We start from the raw sequence: 23,143 nt of genomic DNA, 5'->3' as shown, positions 1-23,143 counted from the left end.
GCGTTGTGCACGGCTATTGCGGCTTGCTGGCAGTCTAGAAGGGTCTTATATTGCTGAATAAGGGTCTGCGGCCACAGCATTGATAATTCCCTTACTGCAGAAGCCTAATTGCCGGTTCACAACAGGCAGCCCGTCTGGCGACTAATTATCCTAGGTGCAGTTCCCTGACTGACCTGAGGGTAAGGGGGGCGCTGGAGAGCTGCGAGTTCCAAAGTGGAACTGAGAAAGTGGGATATACACAAATCCCCGCAGTACTTGGAAGATTGATAGCAGTGGTGGGGCATCCAAATTAAACTCCCCCTGCGGCAAATTGTAGAGCGAGATTAGCTTGCTGGATATATTTGTCACATGGTGCCAGTGGTGGGATAACTAAGATAAGCCCCACTGCGCCTGTGATAGCTGTGTGCCGGCATTGTGTCACGTCCCTCCGTCCGCTGATACACCCGTGTCAGTGGTGGGATTGTGACATAGTGGTGACACAGGGTCCGCTGTCCGTCGCGTTTTGGTGGCAGCGGGACCCCCGTTAGTGTCGCCCGTAAGTAGACGAACGGCGGTGGGCTGTTCGTCACATATTGGTATGATAGCGCATTCCACAATGCCAATGCTGCGTTCGTAGAAAATTCAATAATGGGTTAATAGAGATTTCAGCTGGCGAAGAGACGCTCTCCTCCAGTGCTCCTGCGTGCTGGAGTGATGGTACGTTCCCCAATGGTGACGATCACATAGATGTTAGGAAGTAGCGGATAAAAAATAATGAGGATAAAGAGTGTCCACCTCAGATTTGAGTTGGTAACGGGCAATGCTCCGGCCGGTAGCAATAGCCCAAATCTCCAATAGTAATCGCCGGTAAAGAGCGGGTCAAGCGGCGGGAGATATGAAAAAAAGCCGGCAAGGTGCAGGACCTTGTGTGACGTCACTATCACGTGATGAACTACGTGATCGGCTGAAATGACTGACAGGACCAAAAACCAATCCTACGCGTTTCGGAGGCTTACTGCTTCCTTCTTCAGGGATGATCCATGTCATAGAGGTGACATTTATATATCCAGTCAGTGTTTTTTTTTTTTTTTTTTTAATTTTTTTACTTATTGAAAGCGAATAGTTCAATTTAGCTGTTTAAACCATTAGGTATAAGAGTATTCATTTTAAAAATCCATTCGCTTTCCTCTCTTGACATCTGCGCAATAAAATTGCCTTTTCTCCAGCTTTTTTTAACAGTCTTAATACCAGTTACCAAAATGTCCTTAATAGAGCCTCCATGATGCTTACAAAAATTATTAGAAAGGGGATGTCCAGTAAATGCATTAATAATGTTACGAAGATGTTCAGCAATTCGTGCACGTAATGGGCGAATAGTTCTTCCTATATACAATTTACCACATGGACAAGTAATTCCATAGATAACCCCTTTAGTGTCACAATTAATAAAGTCCATTATTTTGTTTTCCATACCCTTATTACTGATGAACATTTGTTGCTTAGTGTTCAATTCTTTACATGGTCCACATCTTCTACATGGGAAAAAACCTTTTACAGGATCTGATTCAACATTATTGTTCCTTTTCAAAATTCTTGGGATGGGAGGTGCAATCATGTTTCCAAGATTATTCGCCTTTCGGAACACAAATCTGGGGTTCACAGGCAATAATTCCCCAATAATTTTATCATTTTTTAAAATATTCCAATGTTTTTTAACAATATTTCTAATAATTCTGACATTCCAATTATATTGTAAGATAATGGGAATTTCATTTTGAACAAAAAAATCGTCCTGCCTTTTCTCTTTTATAGGATTCAGATAATGTTCTCTAGGTGTTTTTCTGATTATATCCGTGGTCCTTTCTAACAGTTTAATATCATACCCTTTCTGTTTGAACTTAATGTTCATAGACTCAGCTTCCTTCTCAAAATCTTGCTCTCTCGAACAATTTCTATGGGCTCTTATTAGCTGGCTCTTAGGGACATTGAGGATAAAATCTTGAGGAGATTTCTTTATTATTCTTAATGATTGTAGTAAGAGATTTATGTGGATTTGCGCTATCCACATAAACTTCTGGGAGAGAGTACTGTTCTTTGAGATTATTTGGTTAATTTTACTATGGATTGCTATTGAGTGATAAACTGTATTCTAGTGGGTTATATTAGCGCAATTACGTTTTAATATTTTAATTGTTTTATCAGTCAGACAAAAAGGTGGTGTTGTCTGATAATTTGCAGCTTGTATATCCCTAAACGCAGCGCCACTGGTTGCATTATATTCTTTACAATCTAATAAACTGTCACTTCTTGCATGAAGTTAGTGCCTCATCGTTTTCTCTATTATAGTAGCAAACACCAGTTAGGGTCTGTGCACACGGTGCGGATTCTGCTGCGTTGTACAGTACCATTAAAGTCTATGAGAAATGAAAAACGCTGAGTATATGCTGCGGATTTTTCCGCGCGGATTTAAATCCGCAGCATGTCAATTCTTTGTGCGGATCCACGTTTTGACACCTGCTCCATTATAGGAATCCGCAGGTGTAAAAACGCAGGGGAAATCCGCAGGTGAAACGCAGAAAAATCCGCAGCAGAATCCGCAACGTGTGCACATACCCTAATCCTCCAGCTCTCGCTGTCAGCCTGGTAAAGGGTTGGTTAATACAGTAATTACACGCCAGCACAAACAGCAAGATAAGGTGATCGATACAGTGGTTTAACCCTCCCTCTGCCTGCCAAGGAGGATGCGCCGCTTTCTCTGCACAGCTCAATGACTGCAGCCATCAGTGCGATATCAAGTTTGCGCTTTTCCTGGTTTTCTCTCAGTCCTAAAGTGCAGTAAATTCCCAGGCCAAGACAAAGCGTCGCGATTATTAGACATATCAAACAGTAAATAAGATGTGCTAAGATACTCATCAATCCCCATGCTGTGTGCAGTGTGTCCACTTGTCCTGGCTGCTGCCCCTCGGCTGTCAGGCTGGCTCCTCTCAGGCAGAAGCAATCAAGTGCAGTCAGTGAGCTCAGTTCACAGTCAGAGGCAGAGTCCCAGTGTCCCAGCTGCTGCTGGAGCTGATGACTTCTCTGCAGCAGGCCAGCAGGGAGCTTTCAAGGAGAGTGCGCTCAGCCAGGATTGGGTGAGTGACCTCCGTTCCCCCTCTCCTCCACAGACTGCAAAAGAGCGGTCACATGACTCACTCCCTGATGCTGAATGTAATTTTATCGGCGCGATCTGCATGCCCATATAGTTACATAGCATAGCTCCAGTGGGCCCCCTCAGAGCTCGGGGCCCGGGGCCACCGCCCCCTCTGCCCCCCTGGTAGCTATGCTACTGGTGTAATGGTTACTAGTGTGATGTGTAAAGGCCGCTCTCTGCTCTCCTGATCTCACTGCAGAGCTGTGTGTGACTATACCAGACACATCTGCAGGTTCCTCTCAGCTTCAGCTTCCATCTCACAGGCAGACAGGGCTGTAATATTCTTGTAAAGCGATAGAGCTCAAGAGCTGCAAAAAATGTGTTTGCAAGAAGACAAATGTAATTTCTCCTGTTCTATGTTAGTTACTTGTCTCACACTGTTAACTCCCCATTTATTTAAAAGAAGCTCCGAAGGCAGAGTTATCTTCCAGGCAGCGTCCACACATAGCATGGAGGAGGTCATTTACTTATAAGAAAAATGTGGATTTCTCTGGAATAAAACATTATTTCTCAGATCTCAAGGTATCATTTTATTCTGGTTCCTATTACTTGCATGCCCATGTAGTACTGCTTAGGTGGGTTGATCCTACTGATAGATTCCCTTTAAAAGCAAAGTTAAAAGCAACTACCTAAAAACAGGGGCATTTTGGAGATAAGAGTGTTTAGCTCAGACAAGTGCTATCCGATGTTTTATCGCATAGCACTCTGACCAATCTTATACTATTGGGCAGTACAGATCTGCTACTTTTTTCTCATACCAATTTGGCATGACATAATTTCGACCTGCTGCCACTGGATCCAGATGTCGGATTACACACACCTATACAAGTCTATGGGTGCGTGTGATACATTGGACTGCACTATGATGTCAGCAGTGGATTCAGAAAATGTCCAACATCCACAGACTGAGACAATGGCGAAAATGGAGAGATTAACCCCTTTCTGACATATGACATACTATCCCGTCCAGGTGACCCAGGCCCGTATGACGGGATAGTACGTCATCGCTATCAGCTGCTCTCACGGAGGGAGAGCAGCTGATCGTGGCTGGGTATCAGCTGATTATCGCAGCTGACACCCAGCACTATGTGCCAGGAGTGGTCAGGGACCGCTCCCAGCACTTTAACCCCCAGCACACTGTGATCAAACATGATCGCAGTGTTCCATGGTATAGTGAAGCATCACGCAGGGTGGGGTCTCCCTGTGCGCTTCCCTAAGGCACTCACAACAACGCAATGTTGAACAAAAAATCGAATATAAATAAACATGATACTGCTGAAAACGTCATCTTGTCCGGCAAAAAACGAGCCACCATACAGCGTCATCAGCACAAAAATTAAAAAGTTATAGCTCACAGAATAAAGCGATGCAAAAATAATTATTTTTTACATAAAATTGTTTTATAAAAGAGACAAACATAAAAAAATATAAATGAGGTATCATTGTAATCATAATGACCCAAAGAATAAAACTGCTTTATCAAATTTACCACACGTGGAACGGTATAAAGCCCCCCCAAAGAAATTCAAGAAATACTGGTTTTTGTTCATTCTGCGTCCGAAAAATCGGAATAAAAAGCAATAAAAAAAATCATGTGCCCGAAAATGTTACCAATAAAAGCGACAACTCGTCCCGCAAAACATAAAACCTCACATGACTGTGGGCCAAAATAAGGAAAAACTATAGCTCTCAAAATGTGGTGATGCAAAAACCATTTTTTGCAATAAATAGCGTCTTTTAGCGTGTGACAGCTGCCAAACATAAAAACCCGCTATAAATAGTAAATCAAGACCCCCTTTATCACCCCCTTAGTTAGGGAAAAATAATAAAATAAAAAAAATGTATTTATTTCCATTTTCCCTTTAGGGTTAGGGCTAGGGCTAGGGTTAGGGTTGGGATTAGGGTAAGAGGTGTGCTAGGGTTAGGTATGTGGTTAGGGCCATGGTTAGGGTTGGTATTAGGGTTAAGGGTGTGTTGAGGTTAGGGTTGGAGTTAGAATTGGGGGATTTTCACTGTTTAGGCACATCAGGGGCTCTCCAAATACGACATGGTGTCTGATCTCAATTCCAGCCAATTCTGCGTTGAAAAAGTCAAATAATGCTCCTTCCCTTCCGAGCTCTGCCATGCGCCAAAACAGTGGTTTACCCCAACATATGGGGTATCAGTATACTCAGGACAAATTGCACAATAACTCTTGGGGTCCAATTTCTTCTGTTACTCTTGGAAAAATAAAAAATAGGGGGGCGAAAATATCAGTTTGGTGGAAAAAATATGATTTTTATTTTTATGGCTCTACGTTATAAACTTCTGTGATGCACTTGGGGGTTCAAAGTTCTCACCACACATCTAGATAAGTTCCTCGGGTGGGTCTAGTTTCCAAAATGGTGTACTTGCGGGGGGTTTCCACTGTTTAGGCCCATCAAGGGCTCTCTAAATGCGACATGGTGTCCGATCTCAATTCCAGCCAATTTTGCATTGAAAAAGTCAAATGGCGCTCCTTCCCTTGCGTCTTCTGCCATGCACCAAAACAGTGGTTCCACCCACATATGGGGTATCAGTGTACTCAGGGCAAATTGCACAATAACTTTTAGGGTCAAATTTCTCCTGTTACCCTTGGGAAAATAAAAAAAAATGGACCTGAAGTAATTTTTTTGTGAAAAAAGTTAAATGTTCATTTTTTTTAAACATTCCAAAAATTCCTGTGAAGCACCTGAAAGGTTAATAAACTTCTTGAATGTGGTTTTGAGCACCGTGAGGAGTGCAGTTTTTAGAATGGTGTCAGTTTTGGGTATTTTCTATCATATAAACCCCTCAAAGTGACTTCAAATGTGATGTGGCCCCTAAAAAAAAATGTTGCAAAAATGGGAAATCGCTGGTCAACTTTTAACACTTATAACTTCCTAACAAAAAAAAATTGGCTCCAAAATTGTGCTGATGTAAAATAAACATGTGGGAAATGTTACTTATTAAGTTTTTTGTGTGACATATTTCTGTGATTTAAGGGCCTGAAAATTCAAATAGCAAAATTTTTAAACATTTTTGCTAAATTTACGTTTTTTTTCACAAATAAACACAAAAACACAAGTAATTTGAAAGAAATTTTACCCCTACCATGAAGCACAATATGCCACAAGAAAACAATGTCAGAATCACAGGGATCCATGGAAGCATTCCAGAGTTATTACCTCATAAAGGGACAGTTGTCAGAATTGTAAAAATTGGCCCGGTCATTAACATGCAAACCACCCTTGGGGGTAAAGGGGTTAAGTTCCTCATCTTCTTTGGACCTCTGATATGATTCTCTCATGTGAGCGAATCGGAGCACACAAAGATTTCACTCAGCTCAAATTCTAACAGAGAATGAGAGAACATACGATAGTGTGAACCCAAGCTTGCATGTATTATAAAATACCTTTATACATGATGAGATTATCATTGTAGTACCTTAACCCCTTCACAGCCTTTTATGTATAATTACAGTACATCAAATGTTATGTCCCTGCTTTTGTTGTGGGCTGGTACTCCGACCTCACATCTTTCCCTGATTTAATCAGCTATTGTGTGCCTTTAACAGCCGTGGGTGGAGAGCACCACAACTGTTAACCAGTTAAATCCCAACGTCAATCACTGACAGCGGAATTTAACATGTGCCGGCAGGAAACGTGTCACACATGCTCATCGGCTCCCCTGTTTGCCAAAAAAATTAAAACATTACAGGGCTTCGGAAAATGGCAAAATAGGCAAAAAAAATTCTTTCACACTTTTGATTTTTTAGTCAGCACTAAAATAAAAAAAAAACTATACATATTTGGTGTTTGTGTACTCTTACTGACCTGGGGAGTCATATTGCCAGGTCAATTTTGCCATATATTGAACATAGTAAATTAAAAAAAAATAATAATAATGATGTGGAATTGCACTTTTTTTCACTTTCAATGCTCTTGGATTTTTTTCCCACTTTCCAGTGCATCACATGATAAAATGAATTATGTCATTCGAAAGTACAACTCGTTCTGCAAAGAACAAGCCCTAATACGGCTATGGAGACAGAAAAATAAACTCTTGACATAAGAGGAGGGAAATACGAAATCACAAAAACGTAAAATCGTAAGGTTCATGTAGGGGTTAAATGACTGAAGCTTGCAACCATACAATGTTTTTCTTTTGCTAATATTTTAGTCCTTGGATTCTCAAGAAGAAACATGCTTTAGTGTGAGATAATACTAGAAGCATCATGTCAATGGCAGAACTATCTACGATATTGGGGCCAAACACAAACAGTTGTCCTGCATAGTACCATAATATAAGGGGGAAGGAAAACCAACAAAGAAACAATTGACACAAAAAATAATAGAAAAATTACAACATTTTATTAGAGTATGGAAAACAGATAAAAATGGTCACAAATTGCATGGGTCTTAAACAACTCTCACGGACAAGGGCAGGCAAGGTACACATAGAAGTCAAATATAGGCAAGTAATAGCCTGAAAAAATATATACAAAAACCTCATGAAAATGGTGGTAAAGAGAGCATAATTGCCCATAAAGATGGTTAAGTTGTGTAAATCACACTCATGAGGACAAAAGGTGAATCATAGCTATACAAAAACCGGTAAATTTACCTGCAATGGAAGTAGTCATAGTCTGACAACAGAGGACCTGCCTGCCACCCCTACGTACATTTCGGATGAATGCTCCTTACTTGCCTATATTTGACTTCTATGTGTACCTTGCCTGCCCTTGTCCGTGAGAGTTGTTTGAGACCTATGCAATTTGTGACCATTTTTATCTGTTTCCATACTCTAATAAAATTTTGTAATTTTGTATTATTTTTTGTGTCAATTGTTTCTTTGTTGGTTTTCCTTCCCCCTTATATTATGTAGTTTAACAATTGATCTTGATTACATGTCCATTTTGTACATGTGAACAATTTGCTTGTTCATATTGGGTTAAAATTCTAATTCATGATTTTTTGTATATTTTTCATATTTACACATGTCTGTCACATTTTGCTCTGCATGGTATGCTCTGCATGGTACCATGACATGGTATCTAATCTCTCTGCTCAGATATGCTCCAAGCTCATACAACCATTTTATTTTAATGTAGGGCAAAGAATTAGTTAAGTCATTAAATGAAATTTGCCAGTCGGTATGGACACTAGGACTGCATCAGACATTTCTACTGCTTCTTATTATTGGAAAATGGCTTCTTCCAATTGGAGATGGAGTAACACGTGATCAGCTTTCTCAGCTTCTCCTCATGTTTGTGGGAACTGCAGCAGACATTTTGGAATTTACTAGCGAGACTTTGGAAGACGTCACTATAAGGTATATTGCATAATGTAATAACTAAATAGATATTTAGGAAGTATCAGTTTAGTTGCTTCTGCAATTTTCAGTCTTTAATAAAAAGGAGCCAAGCAAGTGACGCCACATTCAGTCTAAGTCTGGGTGCAGCAACCTTAATCCACTTTGCCTAGTAGAATCTGGGTCAGTATCTGCGTACTATATACTCATAGTAGTTTTTCACTTTATAGTGAGGGCAATATATATATATGAGCATTAATTCTACAGTACATATATTAGCAGAAATTGGAACATTGCTTGATAAAATAATTCTAGCTTATATTCATGGAGCCACTCATGCTGACAAAACTTCTATTACCTGCACATCAATTTTACAAAGATCTCCTATTGTACTCTTTTCATTATCAGTTAAAACCTTGTTTTGCAAAGAAAATATAACAATAGTCTTTTAAAGGGGTTGTCCAGCCTTATAATAGTGACAACCTATCCTCTAGAAGATAGATCATCAACATCAGATCGGTGGGGATCCGACAGCTGCAGCCATAGATTTCCACCAGCCTCATAGTAATCAATTGTCCTAAGGATAGGTCGTCAATATGATATGTCTGAACTCTTTTAGGTTAACATAATTCAACTTCAATGGTTAGGAGATGTAGTATTTCCTAGAGGGTTATATTGTAAAGTTATTGTCTGCATTACATGGATGACCTTTTGATTTCTATAAACAGTGAATAATGCTTCATTTCTGCTGCAGTATTGTTGCAAGACAACTAAGGACTGGCCAGACATTAAAAAAAAGTGCTTCCATTTTTTTTCTTCAATAACTGCACTCCTATTTTGTTTTGCATGACACCCGGAACTTCACGTAAATATGTTGTACTTATAGTCATGCAGTCCAGCCTTCTCTTTCTTCTCTTTAGCTGTCATATTGATTCCTGACCCTCACCTTGCATTGTATTTCTTTATGCTCTACTACCAATGCCATGATACGTCAGTGCAGCATCATATAACCAGTTAAAGCCATCTACATCTATTAGGATGACTTTGTGAATATCCTTCCATATACTGTATATTATCTTAAATAACTAATAGGTTATAAGTATTCAATATAGGAGACTCAACTGGAATCTTTTACATTATAACTGTGTGACAGGAGCTGTGCAGTCATAATCAATGGCTGTGATAGGAGTTTCTGTTTACCTCTGCGGAGAGCTTCAATGTTATAGGTCACGTGATGACATTATGCAGGTATTTCTGCTGAACAAAATGGTGACCCCTTCAGTGAGCAAAAAAGGAATTTATTTCCAGGGGGTTGCCATGAAATCACGTAACGCAACTAACAAGTAGCACAATATGCTAGTCTAAAAAGGTATCCATTAGCAGGACCTCCACAATCAGTTGATCATCAGCAATTCTTTTTGTGAGAAGATGCTGGCCAAAGCGGATAATTACTTTTTATAAAATGTTGAAGCTTGTTGAATTAGGAAAGCCGATATTTCACCTGGAATTACATTATGTAGAAAACGAGTTAAGAAGAAAAATCAGTAGTTTAAAACATTAAATTATTGAAATCAATATCACAATATCCATATATGTATACTTTGGACTAACTTTTGCTGTCCCAATGTCCAGGAATAATTATTATAAAAAAAAAACTATTTTTCATTTCTCAGATCTTCTAAAAATAACTAAGAAACTCATCAAATACCAGCCCCTCATGGACCCTTGTTAGTGTGACAAAAGTAGGACCTGTTATCACATCACATTTTCAGTGAAATTATAGTTAAATCTCAGTGTTAGTAAAGTTCACTAAGAAATGGATCCAGAAAATTGAAACATAACAGTCTTTCCTTTTTACTATTTCGTGTTTTTACCCTCTTACTGTAAAAAATAAGTCTATATCTGCTTTTGTTACTGATAGGCAAAGAGAATACAAAGTTCAAACTTTTCTTAAAATTACATTCAAAGGAAAATTGCTTATAACTGGTGTAAATAAATTCAGTGAGATTCCATGAAGCTAACAAGGATTATATGTGTTTAAATTGTTTACCTATTACTTGCTGTGAGACGAGGCCATTTAACGATAAAATGACTAATCTGCTCATGCAGTTTGTTTTCATCTCATCTTTTGTACTTTGAAGTTGATATTAAAGTGACGATAGCCTGGGGAGAAGCCAAAAACACAACATTCACAAAGAGTAGACTGAGACCTTGCCACAGTTTATACTTCACACAGCAACAAACCATTACAGACAGTAAGGAATGTTATCCAGATATAGTCGACCTGTAAATCATCAATGTAGTTGCTGATTAAATCCATCTAAAGATGGAGAACCCGTCATATTTATTTTAACACTTCTACTAATAAAAATTACAAACAAATGATTTCTGTGCAAGAGGATTTTTGGCCCCGGGTGTTTGATGTGGAACTAACAATCTGTTTTTCATCATGTGCTAAAGGCTTTATGTACGATAGGATTTTGTTCTTCAGACAGAATCAATAGAGAAACCTGCAGACTGAGAAAACTTGATCATTTTGAAATTTGGCAAAGTGCCGGCGCAATGCATTTAAGATTAAAGTCCTGAAAGCATTTTCTAACACCAGTTATCAAGTCATTGCCTTATTATATTTGGGCATGAAAGCTTTAGTTGCTAGAAACCATCTAGATGATATCTTCTAAAAAAAATGTGTGATAACTGAGCTAGACATGAGTTGCCAAGAAAACAAAAAAAACAATAAATAAAGTGGGGATGTCATTTACAGGGAATGTATGGACATATAGTATTCTACACTTTTGTAATATTTTAACTTTTTTTATTTACTTTATACATATATTTTTATATTAATGTTGGCATATTGTTACATGTTTACAATTGCCTGCCAGAACAGTTTCTGAGATTTGATTTATAGCATACGCACGAACATGCTATTATCAATAGGGTTCTGCATCAGAGTTGAGAGACCCTACTGATGCTTGCCAGGTATCATGCATGGTTAGCAGATATTGTGATGCGTCCTATTCTTACTAAAAATGGCAGAAAAGTGCCCTTGTGCAGGAACAATATATGGGCTTTTTGCAGACCAAGAGCTGGGTGTACACTTCTGACTTAAGAGACGCATTGCACATGACCACAAGTTCTAAAGATGGCTTCTGGTCCTTTGAAGTGCACCTCTGAAGCCGAGAAGCGTACACCCGCATTCAGAGACACATTAACGCTGCCGAAATGAGAGGCGCACATGTGCTAGACTTGCATGAGCTGTCGATGACGCCGTATCATGCGAATTATGTTATCACGCCCAGAGGGCTGACTAGTCCGCCCCAAAGACTAGTCATAACCTTCATTAGCATAGGAAACGGGGACATTAAATAAACATTTATAAAGTATTTATTTAACTGAATTACATTATACAGGGCTGGTTAGATTTCCTTTAAATTTTATAAGGGCTAATTGGAAAAAATGGACCTCTCAGTTTGTTGTGGAATTTCTCTTGAGTGCAACAATATCCTACATGTAATTGGGAAGTACTTTTCATTCACAGTGCAAGGCTCAGAAGGGAAGGGACACCATATTATACTGCAGATTCTACTGTTATGGTTTGCGGGTGCCATGACCCACTGGGAGAGCCCGTGAGGTGCCAGTACAGCAGTGACCCCATTTTACAAACTACACTTCTAAATGAATTCATCTAGGGGTGCAGTGATCATATTGACATCACGGGGATTGTCACAGAATTTTATACCATTGGGCAGTGAAGAAAAAATGATCACATTTTTGCCACAAAAAAATTGTTTTAGCCCCAGATTTATATTTTCCCTCAGGGAAATGGGTAAAATTGGTAACAAAATTTGTCACACAATTTCTGCTGAATGTGGCAATATCCCAAATTTGGCTGTACAGTACTGCCTAACCATATGGCGAAACTCGGGAGCGCTGTTTGCCTCCTGGAGCACAGATTTTCCTAGAATAGTATGCAGACTTCATATACATAGCGGATAAGTGCTAGAACAGCAGAAAACAACCATTACGTGACCCTATCTTAAAAATTATACTCCTAGCAAACATGTGGATGCTAAATGTGGTTTAGACACACTGGGAATCTGAAGGAAGGGGGCATTTGGATTTGGGAGTACAAAATTTGCTGAATTTTTTTTGGAGAGTGGAGAACCATAATGCATTTCCAGAGCCTTTGTGCTACCAGTAACATGGAAGCACCCTATTTCTCCATTGACAGATGATGAACCTGAGTGAGGACTGCTTTTTTTGTGGATTGAGTTGATGCTTTTGCTAGGAACATTTTACAGAACATTTTGAATAACATTTATCCAGCGCTCTATGCTGAGCACTTACATCAGGGTTTCCATCTAAATCTACAATTGGCGTGATTCAGATAAAACTTCCGAGGAATCCATTCGTTATAATGAGGCAGGAGAGTTACTCTGGCCTCTGTTCACCACCAGATCATAGGTCAGACGTTGTCTTCAGTGCTTTTATCTGCCTCATTATAGGGAATCTTTCTTCGGGGTTCCATCTGAATCACGTATTTCAGAGATTTACACGGAAACCTCAGTGTAAGAGCTCAGCATAGAGCGCAGGATAAATGTGCGCCGAGCCTTACTGCGATCTTTGGGAAGCAGAATGAAAAAAATCAACAGCAAGTGAAGAATTGGTTTTATTTATTTATGCCACTCGTGTGGTATAAATCAAAAGACAATTTTATGCTTCAGGTCAGTGTGATCAAAGCATTGCCAGATTTTTATTGTTTTTTTCTGGTTTTTTTTTACTGCTGTCACACAGTAAAAGAAGCTTTTTTTGCAAAAACTTGCAGCCCCATATTTTCAGAGCTATAATTTTCCATATCTCTGCCGACAGAGTCATGTGAGGTCTTGTTTTTTGTGCAAAGGGTTGATGTTTTTATTGGTACCATTTTCGGGCACATGACACTTTTTATCACTTTCTATTCTGATTTTTAGAGAAAGAATTAACATAAACCAGCATTTCAGGAATTGTTTTTTGGAGATTTTTTAATGCCATTTCGAATGTGGTAAAATTGATAAGGCCTCTTTATTTTTTGGGTCAGTATGATTACAGTGATGCCTCAATTGTGTAAACTTCTATGTTTTGGCACTTTTATACAATAAGAACATTTATAGAAAAAATAATTACCGTACTTTTGGATCACTTTATTCTGTAAGCTGTAACTTTTAAATTTTTCTGCTGATGAAGCTGGATGGCAGCTTGTTTTGAGGGACAAGATGACGTTTTCAGCGGCACCATGTTTATTTACATTCGTCATTTTTTATCGGATTTTATTCTGCTTTTTTCCAGCAGTATAACAAAAAAACATAGTTGGCCAGGTTTTTTTTTCGCAGTTGACTGAAAGAGTTAACTAGTGTGACAGTTTTATAGATTGGATAATCCTAGAAGTGGCAATACCAAATATGTGCACTTTTTTAACATAAAATTGTGTGTTTGTTTGCAATTTTTTTTACTTTTTTTAAACTTTTTTTACTTAGTCCCTATGTGGGAGTTTCACTTTTTTCACTTTGCAAAGCATTATACCTGTACAGAGAGCTTCTTAGACCATGCTTTGAGCATGGACTAAGCAGCTTTCTGTAGATTGATGACCCGGGGGTCGTCATGCCAACCCCGGGTCACCATGGTAACGATTGGTCCCCCGCGGTGACATCACGAGGGCGCCAGTATAAAAACACAGTGAGCTCCTTCCCTGTGCTTGCCTCCTAAATGTTGGAATCGCTCTCGTTCGCATATTTAGGGAGTTAAACAGCCATGGACAGTGCTGTCTTTGTCCCTGGCTGTTGATGCAGGAACTCAGCCACTAGCAGTACTGAGCATCTGCTGTGATCAGGTGAGACGTGCAGCCATCTGTGTGTGGGGACCCATGGCATGGGTCCTCGCACCTCTTTCCGTGCCGCTCATGTCCATCATTGGTTATTAAGGGGTTAAGTTAAACTTTCCTGCTATTTGTATATTGCAAATATGTAATTTATCAATAATTAAATCATATATTTCATTTTTTTGCAGAGAAAACCCTACATTAGTCTGTGCTATCCTTGGAGTATGGACATGGAGTATGTTGCAGTTTCCACTTGACTTGGCTGGTACGTGTTACTCTTTAAAGAAAGACAAGTGAGGCTCTGATCACTCATGAGCTGTGGGGTATTATTGGAGCTTCTTGTTTTTTTACAAGAACAGCACAGTCTATAATACTATCTACCATTAAAAATAACATACGGTAACAATTATCCCATTAAGGGTTACACCAGGATTCACAGATCCATAAAAGTTGTCACTGCACTGCGTTATGTCATTCCATTCAATTGCACATTTCTCAAAATTAACGTCCACCAATTGATTCAAATTTCTTTAATTCAGACTTGAAAAATAGAAAAGAGAGTCAAAAATTTTCCGCATGAAGAATTGAAGACAGTGGTGCATTTTTCACTCACAACTCATACTAAAAAAATTTGGGGGGATGATAAAAAAAGGCTTGTTAACAGATGAACAAATTGTAGGGGATTATGTTGAATTCAACATGTTGAATGAATTATATATTAGTCTTTTCTGAAAGTTGATTAAGTTAAATTCTACAATTAGAGTGCAAATTGCTGTGTATTTGACTGGGAGAAGAACAGCCAAACTCTGCTACAAAGGTGTGCTTGTAGAAGACTGATTCATGCCACAGATCACACACCATGGAAAGAATGAGCACAGCAACAAGACATACCGTAATATAGTTATACTGCAACAGAGAAATCTTTCCAAGATTTCAAAGTCAACTGGGGTTTCGAAATGTGCTATCCAAGCTCTTATGAAGTAGCACCTAATAATGGGAAACATTGAAGAGTGTAGACACACTGGTCAGCAACAGAAACATTGCTATCCCTAAAAATTGGGAACCTTCCTTAAAAAACTTTTGCACAGTACTGTATGTTTTAACTTACTGGCAGAACTTTAGCAAAATCCCATGCCGCATAAGTTTTTAATTACACTGTTTGCTATTTTTGTTTTATTAGTGCAAAATATTGGATGTCAGCAAGGATCGTCAACCAAAAGGAACCTTTGTCTGCTCTTCTGTAGATACAGTGCTGATCTTTGGAACATTGGAATAAGTCTACTCATTCAAGATGGTCCATTTCTTATAAGTCGGATTATTCTTATGGCTTGTTTCAATGTAACGAACCAAATGTTGGTGTTTTTTGCTGCAAAAAACTGTCTTATTGTGTTACTACAGCTGTATCGACTTGTGGTAATATTGGTAGACTTTCATGGTTCTTTGGAAAGCCGGGAAGCAAAAGGGCAGATGGTAGAAGGATGCTGCCCATGTGAGTCTGTTGATGATCCAGAAATGCCAGTCACAAGTCTTGTATCTGAAACAAAAAGTTTGGAAGCCAGTGGAGTTATTACACTTGATGAATCTCTATCTGAAGAACTTTGAATGCTTTCTTGTAAATGAGTATATTCTTCTGTTGTGTACCTATTGAGCTCCAGGAACATTCTAGTGATGCTAGTGGACATATGGAGCATGCTTGTACATTTCCACATGTACTCTATCCAAGTGACATTTAATGGAACACTAAAGCATGAGGAGAAGATGTAAATGGCAGCCAAAAATTAAATGAAACCATCTAATTGAAACTGGTATCCATTGGGAAGCCAGCAGTATGGGGGTACCTGAAGTACTAACTGGATGTTAAGTTGAAAAAAATAAAGACGTAAAAATTACATTTAGGTCTTTCTGCCTCTTTAATTGAGATAAATTCACCAACTTCGGGCGTGGGGGTTGTCAGACCAGCAGACTGTTTACACCCTGCAATTACCATCTCTCCAGCCCTAGAGCAGCTTCCTGGGGTCCACAGTGTTCGTACCGGAAGCTGTGTTTTGACAGTGACCAGCCAGCCCTTTAATTTCTTCTTAATTTGTGTCAGCGCTGCCCCTGGCCCCGCTGCTGGTCCGCCCCCGGTCCGATACTCACCGCCACCGGTCCGGGTTCTTCTGGTGGAGGCTCTCCTCGCACCTCCGTACACCCTGGGCCCGTCACACTGTCCGCCTCAGCGCGCACTTCCTGTCCTCCTGCTTTCCGGCAGGCGGCTTTCCGGCTAGCTCCTCCTCCTCAGCCATCGGCCGCATGCACTGTGCCTCTGAGCATGCGCCGCAGGCCGCTCGCCCCTGCAGCTCCTGTGCCCTCTGACGTTCCCTGACCCGGAAGCCCCCTCTGACGTATCAGAGGCAGCCACCAGGTATTTCAGGCCACCCTCCCTCAGTGGAGGCGCTTGACTATTGAGTTAGCTCTCTTGGTGTCCAGGCCCTGCTCGCTACCGCTAGCCTTGCTTGCTCCTGCTTGCTACCCCTGGTTCCCATTGTTTTCCCGTCTCTGGCTCCTGCTAACCGCTGTTTGTCCTTTGCCTTTCAGCTCCTGCTCCAGCCCCATCTCCTTCAGGCCTCCCGTCTCCCTCCACCATCCTGCATCCTACTAGCTCCTCCCTCCGGACTCTGGTTATCCCAGACCCCTCTCCAGTATCCCCGGCTGCTCTACATTGACTGGCCAACTTCTCAAGCCCACCCCTGGTCCTGGCTGCCATGGCGCTTGAACTTCCTGTGCCTGCTCCCTAACAGTCCCTGTATAGGGGTTGATCCCACCTGGCGCGCTCGCACAGGGAGGGTTCGGCGTCACGGTCCAGTGGGTCCACTCTTGCCCTCGTCACCAATAACATAACAGAGTAGTCAGGCCATGGACCCCGCCGGGGCCGCCGCCCAAAAAGAGTTAGTGTTTCTACTGGAGAACCAGACACGTATAATGTCTTTTATGAAGACTATGGATTCCCATTTGTCAGTCTTTCAGGCCGCCGACCCTGGTAATGCCTCCCAATTGGCCAGACTCCAGCAAGAGCTGGTTCAACAACGTGACACCAAGGCCCATATTCTCTCTTATGTGGCTTCGGTCAACGATCGCCTGCTTTCCCTACAGTCGGCCTCCTCGCGAGACCCACCCCACAATCCTGATTCTGTCTCTGCTTCGTCCCCTAGGCTTGGGAAACCACCTCGGTATGGCAGAGACCCAAAGTTATGCAGGGGTTTTTTGAATCTGTGCCGGCTGCATTTCAAACTCCTGCCCCATCAGTACCCTACCGATCGGGCTAAGGTAGCCTTTATCGTGTCCTACTTGGAGGAAGAGGCTCTTTCCTGGGTGAACCCCCTGTGGGAGCGGGACGATCCCATAGTCTCCAGTGTCCAGGCGTTCACGGACACTATCCGAAAAGTTTTTGATGAGCCCGGACGTCTGGCTTTCGCAACCGAGTCCATTTTCTGCCTCACTCAGGGTACTCTTACGGTCGGACAATACGCCATCTGTTTCCGTACCTTGGCCTCTGAGTTGGGGTGAAACAATGAGGCTTTATAAAGTTGGGGCCTTCTTGCGTGGCCTCTCTATCAAAATTAAGGACAAACTGGCTGGGCGAGATACCCCGACCACCTTAGAGGATCTTATTTCATTGGCTACCCATATCGACCTCCGGTTTCAAGAATGCGCCTGTGGGGCTGTGAGGGAGAGGAGTCCGCTTAGATCATCTTCTTCTCTTCACAGGTCATCCAGTCCACGTCCTCTTGGTTCCTCTTCCGGTCCCGTGCCAGAACCTATGCAGGTGTATCGGCTCAGGTTGGTGGAATAACGCCGAAAGGAGAGATTGACGGAGGGCTTATGCCTGTATTGTGGCAGCGTGTCCCACTTCTTGCGTTCCTGCCCAGAGAGGCCGGGAAACTCCTCCACCTATGCCAGGTAAGAGAGGCCTTCCTAGGTGTGTCCCACTCCTCTCATCCTTTCACCCTTTCTGTTCAGCTGGTTTTTCATCAGAGACGTGGCTTGGAGGTGGCTTATGTGGATTCGGGCGCAGCGGGGAACTTCATTAGGCTGAAAGAGGTGAAGAAGTATCAGATTCCCATGATCACTCTGAAGACTCCACGCGTTATCGCCTCTGTGGATGGGAGGCCTCTACAAGAACCCATATCCTTGGTCACAGAAGAGATGCGTCTGCAAATCGGGGCTTTGCACCAAGAGTGGATCGCATTCTAAGTTCTACCCAACCTATTCCATGCCCTGCTGCTCGGCCTTCCCTGGCTTAGGACACATGAGCCAGTCCTGGAGAGGTCCTACGCTGGGGACATCCTTTCCAAGAGAAGTGCCTGGGCCATGTCCGACCAACCACTTCCCTTCCACTCTCTTCAGTTCACGTGGGCTTACCAGCCGCATACTGTCTGTTTTCGGATGCGTTTGATAAGAAGGAGGCAGAGACGCTACCCCTGCATCACCCGTATGACTGTGGTATCGATTTGCAACCTGGAACTACCCCGCCCAGGGGGCGAATTTATCCCTTGTCTCCAGCCAAGACCTCGGCCATGTCCGAGTACGTCCGTGAGAATTTAGCCAGAGGTTTCATACGGAAATCTTCTTCTCCTTCCGGTGCCGGGTTCTTCTTTGTGAAAAAGAAGGCTGGTTCGCTCTGTCCTTGCATCGACTTCCGGGGACAGAACGACATTACCGTGAAGAATAAGTATCCATTGCCGCTCATCCCTGAACTCTTCGACCATCTACGTGGAGCCCGCATCTTCTCTAAGTTGAACCTACGCAGAGCCTATAATCTCATCCGCATTCGCCCCAGCGACGTGTGGAAGACTGCCTTTAACACCTGGGATGGGCATTACGAATATCTCGTTATGCCCTTCGGCCTCTGCAACGCCCCCACGGTGTTTCAGGTGTTCGTCAACGATATCTTCCGAGACTTGCTGTACTCCTGCGTGGTGGTGTAACTAGACGATATCCTGATTTTTTTTTCTCTGGATCTGTCTTCCCACAGGAAGAGTGTTCGTCTTGTGCTGCAGCATCTGCGGGAGAATCGCCTCTACGCAAAGCTTGAAAAATGTCTCTTTGAGCAGTCTTCCTTGCCCTTCTTGGGCTACATTGTTTCGGATTCTGGACTGGAAATGGATCCTGAAAAACTGTCGGCAATTCTTCAGTGGCCACGTCCAGTGGGCGTAAAGGCGATTCAATGTTTTCTAGGCTTTGCCAATTACTATCGTCAATTTGTGCCACATTTTTCATCTGTCATCAAACCCATTTCCAGCCTCACTCGTATGGACGTCAACTCCTCGGTCTGGCCCCCGGAGGCCAAAGAAGCCTTTTCTTGTTTGAAACAAGCCTTTGCGGCTACAGCCGTTTTACGCCGTCCCGAGGCTAACAAATTGTTCATTCTGGAGGTAGATGCTTCTTGCACGGGAACCGGTGCAGTGCTCTCTCAGAGGTTCCCGACCGGCAGCTTGGTTACATGCGGGTTCTTCTCAAAGGCCTTCTCTCCTGCAGAGTGTAATTACTCCATTGGGGACCGTGAGTTGCTAGCCATAAAGTTGGCACTAGAAGAGTGGCGCTATCTCCTCGAGGGGTCGGTCCACCCGTTCACCATCTTTACGGACCATAAAAACCTGGCATACCTCCAGTCAGCCCAGAGACTCAACCCCCGGCAAGCCAGATGGTCTCTCTTCTTTGGTCACTTCGATTTTGAACTGCGTTTCCGTCCCGGGACAAAAAACATCAAGGCAGGTGCGTTGTCCCGGTCCCTGCAGTCTCCAGATGTGGTGGAGGAACCGACTCACATTATCGACCCGGCCAAGATCATCACTGTGGCCCCGGTGAGACTGATTGATCTGCCTCCGGGCAAAACCTACGTTCCAGAGTCTGACAGGAAAGAGGTGCTACATTGAGGACATTCCTCTAAAGTTTCAGGACATGTTGGAGTCAAGACGATACTGGATCTTATTGCTCGTTTTTATTGGTGGCCCTCTCTTCGTCAGGATGTGACTGACTTTACGGCTTCTTGTCCCTCTTGTGCCAGGATCAAGGTTCCTAGACGGCCACCCTCCAGACTTCTGCTTCCCCTGCCGATTCCCTCGACTCCATGGCAACATATAGCTCTGGATTTCATCACGGATTTGCCCTGCTCGCCTGGATGCACGACTATCCTGGTTGTGATAGATCGCTTCTCCAAAATGGCCCACTTTGTTCCTCTTCCAGCGCTGCCCTCCACTCCTGAGTTGGCAAAGATTTTTATCCAGCACATCTTCCGCCTCCACGACTTCCCACAACATATTGTCTCAGACCGGGGTGTACAATTCACCTCTCGTTTTTGGAGAGCCTTATGTAGACTTCTGGAGGTGAAATTAGACTTTTCCTCAGCGTATCATCCTCAGTCCAACCATCAAGTGGAACACGTTAACCAGGTGCTGGCATCATATCTACATCTGTTTTCCAATGCTCATCAAGATAATTGGGTACATCTTCTTCCCTGGGCAGAATTCGCCTACAATAATCATTCCAGCAAGTCCTCACCCAAGTCCCCATTTTTTGTGGTATTTGGGATGCACCCTGGTATTCCTTTACCTATATCCGCTACTTTTGGTGTGCCTGCCATAGATTCCTTGACTCTAAAGTTCTCCAAGATCTGGTCTGAGACTAAGGAGGCTCTCAAAAGGTCTGGAGAGCGCATGAAGAGACACGCTGACAAAAGGCGTTTGGATTCTCCAACTTACCTCCCTGGTCAATGAGTATGGCTTTCGGCTAAGTACATCAGGTTGAAGCTTCCCTCCTACAAACTGGGACCTCACTACATTGGGCCTTTCAAGATTCTCAAGCGCATTAACAACGTGGCCTACAAGTTGGAGTTACCTGCCTCGCTCCGTGTCCCCAACACCTTCCACGTCTCTCTTCTTAAGCCAGTTGTCTTGAATCGGTTCCATCCTGCCCCAAGCTCTTCCCCTCTACCAGTCGGTTCTGATGATGTCTTTGAGGTGAAGGACATTTTGGCCTTAGAATCATAGAATCATGGATAAAACCTTTTTTCTAATCGATTGGAAAGGTTTTGGTCCCGAGGAGAGATCATGGGAGCCGCAGGAGAATATCAATGCCCCACACATTCTTAGAAGGTTCTTATCTAAGCATGGTAGGGGAGGGTGTAAGAGAGGGGGTACTGTCAGCTCTGCCCCTGGCCCCGCTGCTGGTCCTGCCCCCAGTCCGATACTCACTGCCACCGGTCCAGGTTCTTCTGGTGGGGGCTCTCCTCGCACCCCCGTTTGCCCTGGGCCCGTCCCACTGTCCGCCCCGGCGCGCACCTCCAGTCCTCCTGCTTTCCGGCAGGCGGCTTTCCGGCAGGCGGCTTCCCGACGCGCTCCTCCTCTGCCGTCGGCCGCACGCACTGTGCCTCTGTGCATGTGCTGCAGCCCGCTCGTCCCTGCAGCTCCTGTGCCCTCTGACGTGCCCTGACCCGGAAGCCCCCTCTGACCTATCAGAGGCAGCCACCAGGTATCTCAGGCTGCCCTCCCTCAGTGGAGGCGCCTGACTATTGAGTTAGCTCTCTTGGTGTCCAGGCCCTGCTCGCTACCGCTAGCCTTGCTTGCTCCTGCTTGCTACCCCTGGTTCCAGTTGATTTCCCATCTCTGGCTCCTGCTAACCGCTGTTTGTCCTTTGCCTTTCAGCTCCTGCTCTAGCCCCGTCTCCTTCAGGCCTCCCATCTTCCTCCACCATCCTGCACCCTACTAGCTCCTCCCTCCAGACTCTGGTTATCCCGGACCCCTCTCCAGGATACTTGGCTGCTCTACATCGACTGGTCATCTTCTTGAGCCGACCCCTGGTCCTGGCTCCGTGGCGCTTGAACTCCCTGTGCCTGCTCCCTAACTGTCCCTAGGATGTGGAAACCACAATAGAAAAATGCGACCATAGATCCATATTAATAAGATTGCAAATTCTCTTTATTAAATAATGGACAAGACAAGACAAAAATGGGGAACATATGCAAAGGACAATCAAAAAGTGCAATAGTGTAAATGCTGATACGAGTAGGACCTGCCCCAGTCCACCTGAGCTAGCATATTAAGGGGTTCATGTATATATTTCTACTCCATATAAGGAGCAACATATGTTAGATCTAAATAGATCAGACAAAAATATGTCATACATGGAAGGGGAACCAATGCCCATCATCTATCATGCAAAATATACACATATACTGTCCCAAAGAGGTAAATTAAGGGGTTAACAACAAGTTAACACCGCTGCCCTCGGGCCATGTAGAGCACATCTTACATGTATGAAAAGAGGGAAGATGGTGCAGCGAACAATGCCTAAGCTGCACCAGCGGGCAAATAACCCGCCCTTAATAGGTTAAGAATCCAGGCACGTTACCTCAATGAAGCTTCAGGATGACCAGGCGGTACGTCTCCAGCTTCATTGAGGTAGCGTGCCTGGATTCTTAACCTATTAAGGGCGGGTTATTTGCCCGCTGGTGCAGCTTAGGCATTGTTCGCTGCACCATCTTCCCTCTTTTCATACATGTAAGATGTGCTCTACATGGCCCGAGGGCAGCGGTGTTAACTTGTTGTTAACCCCTTAATTTACCTCTTTGGGACAGTATATGTATATATTTTGCATGATAGATGATGGGCATTGGTTCCCCTTCCATGTATGACATATTTTTGTCTGATCTATTTAGATCTAACATATGTTGCTCCTTATATGGAGTAGAAATATGTACATGAACCCCTTAATATGCTAGCTCAGGTGGACTGGGGCAGGTCCTGCTCGTACCAGCATTTACACTATTG

At 43.0% G+C, this 23,143-nt stretch overlaps 1 protein-coding gene across 1 annotated transcript in view; it reads left to right on the top strand.

The window, feature by feature from the left end:
• Positions 1 to 16,225, top strand: part of TMEM26 (transmembrane protein 26) — an 89,648-nt gene extending 73,423 nt beyond the window's left edge. The window contains exons 4-6 of the mRNA XM_073548118.1: positions 8,280 to 8,500; positions 14,525 to 14,601; positions 15,517 to 16,225. Of these exons, the coding sequence (XP_073404219.1) occupies positions 8,280 to 8,500; positions 14,525 to 14,601; positions 15,517 to 15,938 (720 nt within the window). The 3' untranslated portion in view covers positions 15,939 to 16,225. The remainder of the gene's footprint in view (positions 1 to 8,279; positions 8,501 to 14,524; positions 14,602 to 15,516) is intronic.
• The last annotated feature ends 6,918 nt before the right edge of the window (positions 16,226 to 23,143 follow it).

Source organism: Dendrobates tinctorius, unplaced genomic scaffold (assembly GCF_039654945.1).
Source record: "Dendrobates tinctorius isolate UK_male_01 unplaced genomic scaffold, ASM3965494v1 ptg000156l, whole genome shotgun sequence".
Lineage (NCBI taxonomy): Eukaryota > Metazoa > Chordata > Amphibia > Anura > Dendrobatidae > Dendrobates > Dendrobates tinctorius.
This window is presented reverse-complemented; position numbering and strand designations above follow the sequence as displayed.